This window comes from Podarcis liolepis, assembly GCF_965112155.1.
Source record: "Podarcis liolepis genome assembly, chromosome: 1".
NCBI lineage: Eukaryota > Metazoa > Chordata > Lepidosauria > Squamata > Lacertidae > Podarcis > Podarcis liolepis.
Genome location: NC_139554.1, coordinates 29,963,283 through 29,967,698, shown reverse-complemented (window position 1 = coordinate 29,967,698; position 4,416 = coordinate 29,963,283). Strand labels below are relative to the sequence as shown.

At 46.6% G+C, this 4,416-nt stretch overlaps 1 protein-coding gene across 3 annotated transcripts in view; it reads right to left on the bottom strand.

Annotated features, from left to right (window-relative positions):
• Positions 1–4,416, bottom strand: part of POMT2 (protein O-mannosyltransferase 2) — a 51,378-nt gene that overhangs the window by 14,290 nt on the left and 32,672 nt on the right. The window contains exon 22 of one of the 3 annotated variants that reach the window (XM_083501892.1): positions 3,555–3,752. The exons of 1 other annotated variant lie outside the window; for it this stretch is intronic. In XM_083501892.1, coding sequence (XP_083358018.1) covers positions 3,698–3,752 — 55 coding nt within the window. In that variant the 3' untranslated portion in view covers positions 3,555–3,697. Of the gene's footprint in view, positions 1–3,554; positions 3,753–4,416 lie in introns of those variants that run through there. One more of the 3 variants, XM_083501895.1, reaches the window with a different exon arrangement.

Here is a 4,416-nt window from a genome sequence, read left to right as displayed (position 1 = left end):
CCGGGTGAGAAGGGGCAGCCTGGCACGGCCTATGAATTGCTGAGGAGCCTTGAGAGGAGAGGGAAACCATAGAGAAAGCAGTTCAGAGAGGAGGAGGAGGAGGAGGCGGAGGCAGAGGCAGAGGCACAGGCAGGTGCTCCAAGGGCTAACCATTGAGGGGGAAAGCGGAGGAAGGACCGCAAGCGCTTCTCCCATAGATTTGTAGTGGTAGACTAGCATAGATGATCTGATCTGCGGGTTTACTTCGGGTGCTATTCCCCCCCCCCTCCTCCCGCCCCGCCTGATGGAACTGAGAGCTGCAGATGGAGCACGAGAGAAAAGATACAGAACTGCAGCAGCATCTTAATAGCTTGGACTTCGTTTTGCGCAAAAAGTGGTTGCTCCTTGTAGTTATTTAATTGCAGTGTTTCATCAGCTAGTTTCTTGAGCAGCAACCTCTGGAAACGAAGGGCTAAAAACCGGCGTTGCTCTCCCAAATTATCTGGTCCCTTTTAACTTCGTATTTCAGCTGACTAAAATCCCTTATTTTGGCTGCTGCTCCCTTATTTTCGAGGCTGCTGGTCCCTTATTTTCAAATCTGTAAGTTGGCAGCTATGTGCTAGACACCCTAAATTCCTGGGTCTAATAGGTCTTAGAACTTAATCAATGTTTGGAGTATTACAACTGGGAAATAACCCAGAACCCGTGTAATAGACTCATGAGCATTAGGCCAGAGCTGCACTAACCTGTGTGCTGGACAATGCTAATCCTGTGGAATCAGCATGTTTTAAGGGCCAATTCAGCCAAGCTGGCTTCTGTGTAAGGTGACAACTTTAGGCTGAGCCATTAGGAGGATACAAAGCATCAAAGGGAACACTGTGTGAGATGGCAAAATGAGTGGGGCCTTTCAAAATGAGTGCAGTGATGTGAGTTAGAAGCTTGGGGAGGAGTTATGTGACAGGGGAGCAGAAAGGAGGCCGGGCACAATGCCTCATGTCTGTTTGGATCCTAGGTTGCATCTATGGGAGAAGAAAGACCCCATTGTGAGTGTAATGCTGGAAACCCTTTTATCGTAGGCTCAGGTTGCCTCACCTGGCCTTGTGGGTGGGCCAGCCCTGGTTATGGCCAGTAATCTGGCCACTGCTTTTTGAACCAGCTGAAGTTTCCAAACTGTCTGCAAGGACACCTCATGTAGAACACCTTGAAATATCCCAATCTGTAAGTTACCAAAGCATGGAGTACCATGGCCAAGTTATCCCTGTTCGAAAGGGGCTGTAGGTGGTGAACCAGCTGTAGCTGGAAATAGGCATTCCTAGCCAATGGACTTGCTCTAACTGTAATTCAGCTCTGTCCAAATCTGAGCCATTTTGTCCCTAAAGTGCCTCGCAAATTGCTACAGCAGGGTGCTGTTGCAGACAGGCTGAGAACAAGAAACCACTTATAAATTGTGTTCTTGTCACTATGACTACGGACAAGTCTACCTCTACATGAGCCTTCCTAATCTGATGCCTTCCAGATTTTGTTGGACCACATCATTGAGGCCAAGAGTGGGATTTTGTCATCTGAGCAGCCCAGGAGCTCCATACACACTGCAGCCGTTTGACTTCACCCCCAGAGGCGCACTCCGTTGTCTCTCAAGACAGATGGATGCCAACAACGAAAACAATTCCCTTCATCCCTGACTATTAGCCATGCATGCTGGGGCTGGGGCTGCAGTCCAAAACATCTCAAGGGCACTAGGTTGGGGAAGGCTGTTCTATGCTTTGCTTCTGCACTAAGTAGCTTCTATCCTGCTCAAAGCTCCGGCTTGAGACCTCAGTGCACCATGATGATTTCTGGTTCCCATCTTTGCAATTGCACTTTGGAGTAATTAAAACAACCCCCCTCCAGACTGCTTTCCATTTCAAAAATTCAACTTCTGAATATCTTCATGAATAATGCAGTTCTGATCAAGCTCCCCTAGTCTCTTTGCTCATCTTTATGCCAGTTTCGCAGGCTGGGTCCCCCACCCTCTCTCCCTAGCGATAGGAATGAGACAACACGACAGTTCTTTCTCCATATCACTCTCAGGCTAAGAAAAAAGGAGCTCACAGAACTTCTGCTCATCCCCTGCAGGCCACAATATAGCAAAGCTACTCTCAAATGTGATTGCATAACAAGCAGCAGAAAGGCTTGTTGAGGTTAACAATATTTTACATAAATGATAAGGGCTACAAATGGACCGTTTTCCTCTTGCCATCAAGCTAAAGGGGAAACCAGTGGGGCAGCAATAATGACCTCAAAGGATCTGAGCCATGCAAGAACATTGCCATTAAAAAAACCCAGGCAATGTTAAGACTTTCCTTTGCACTGAACGGAGTGTGAACCTAAATGTCTCCTAATGCCCTGGCAGCTGTTGTTGTTGTTTAGTCGTTTAGTCGTGTCCGACTCTTCGTGACCCCATGGACCAGAACACGCCAGGCAGTCCTATCTTCCACTGCCTCCCGCAGTTTGGTCAGACTCATGTTTGTAGCTTCAAGAACGCTGTCTAACCATCTTGTCCTCTGTCGTCCCCTTCTTCTTGTGCCCTCAATCTTTCCCAACATCAGGGTCTTTTCCAGGGAGTCTTCTCTTCTCATGAGGTGGCCAAAGTATTGGAGCCTCAGCTTCACGATCTGTTCTTCCAGTGAGCACTCAGGGCTGATTTCCTTAAGAATGGATACGTTTGATCTTTTTGCAGTCCATGGGACTCTCAAGGGTCTCCTCCAGCACCACAGTTCAAAAGCATCAATTCTTCGGCGATCAGCCTTCTTTATGGTCCAGCTCTCACTTCCATACATCACTACTGGGAAAACCATGGCTTTTACTATACGGACCTTTGTTGGCAAGGTGATGTCTCTGCTTTTTAAGATGTTGTCTAGGTTTGCCATCGCCTTTCTCCCAAGGAGCAGGCGTCTTTTAATTTCGTGACTGCTGTCACCATCTGCAGTGATCATGGAGCCCAAGAAAGTAAAATCTCTCACTGCCTCCATTTCTTCCCCTTCTGCCCTGGCAGCTAGGGACTACTTTACAAAATGAAAGTCAAAAGGGCAGCACTGCATGACTCAGCCAAAGGAATCAAATGAAGAACTCTATGGGTTTCATCCCAGGCATCAGTAGGATGGACCTACATGAAACCATTTGTCTGGTACCCAAACACTTTGCATATTTCAACCATTTCATTACTTACCTTTATTCTATTTGATTTAAAGACCCTGTTCATCAACTATGTAAGAAGAAAATGCAGTCAGCAGAGCAGACTTTAATTTTCCTGATACTGTAACATCTCTGACCAAAGTGTGCCTTAGGTATCTTATACCTTGAAACTGATATACACTGGGCACAATCTGGCCAGTGTTAAGCGCATTAACATCCCATTTATTTCAATGGAAAAAATCAAAGGTTCCTTAATATGCTTAGCTTTAATAAGAAACCTTTAGAGTAGCCAAGGCATAGGCAAACTCGGCCCTCCAGATGTTTTCGGACTACAACTCCCATGATCTCTAGCTAACAGGACTAGTGGTCAGGGATGATGGGAACTGTAGTCCCAAAACATCTGGAAGGCCGAGTCTGCCTATGCCTGGTGTAGCCTGTGGTTTTTTTAAGAGGAAAAGACCTAACTGTGTTGGCCCAGGAAGGCCTTAACAGCTCAATTCCTGTAGCAGAAAGGAACAAAAATGGGATGGACGCTCCTTGCCGTTTAGTATCTGAAGACCATTCTTGTCTTTCTTCCGGGTACTGCTGTGAATTCCTGTCTGGTAAGGAAAAACAAAAATGGATCAATTTTTTTGCCAGTGGCTAACTTCTGATGAGAGACAGCGGGAGCACAACCCTGTTGACCCTCCTTGATCTCTTCACAGCTTTTGATAGCTTCAGCCCTGACATCCTTCTGCACCAGCTCTGTGAGTTGGGAATGGAAGGCTCAGCAGTTCCCTTCCTACTGCAAATGGGGCTCTGGGAAGTGGCATTGGGATGGTTCTTCTCAACCCCTTGTGCAAAGGGATCCCATAGTGTTCCAGCCTATCCCCGCGTTTGAATGACTATATGAAACTACTGGGTGAGCTTATTCCAGGATGTAAGAGTTAAGTTCAGCCAGTATGCCGATGACACGCAGCTGTATGTCTCTATTTTAGCAAAGTCCAATAATGCTGTAAAAATGATGGTTGCCTGCTACCATGGAGTCCCTTTTATCAGCTACTGCTGGTTTGCCAGCTGCAACCACTCTTAGACACAGAGTCTCATGTAATCATGTATCCATTTCCTTAATGAATTACACACAGCTGTCCTTGAGGACAGTTCAGAAGTTTCAGTTAGTACAGAACACAGCTACCAAAATTGTGTCTGCCCACCCAAACCTGGTCCACCCAAACTACACCAATTTAGAAAGTTTAATTGGCAGCCTGTTCACTTCCAGGCTTA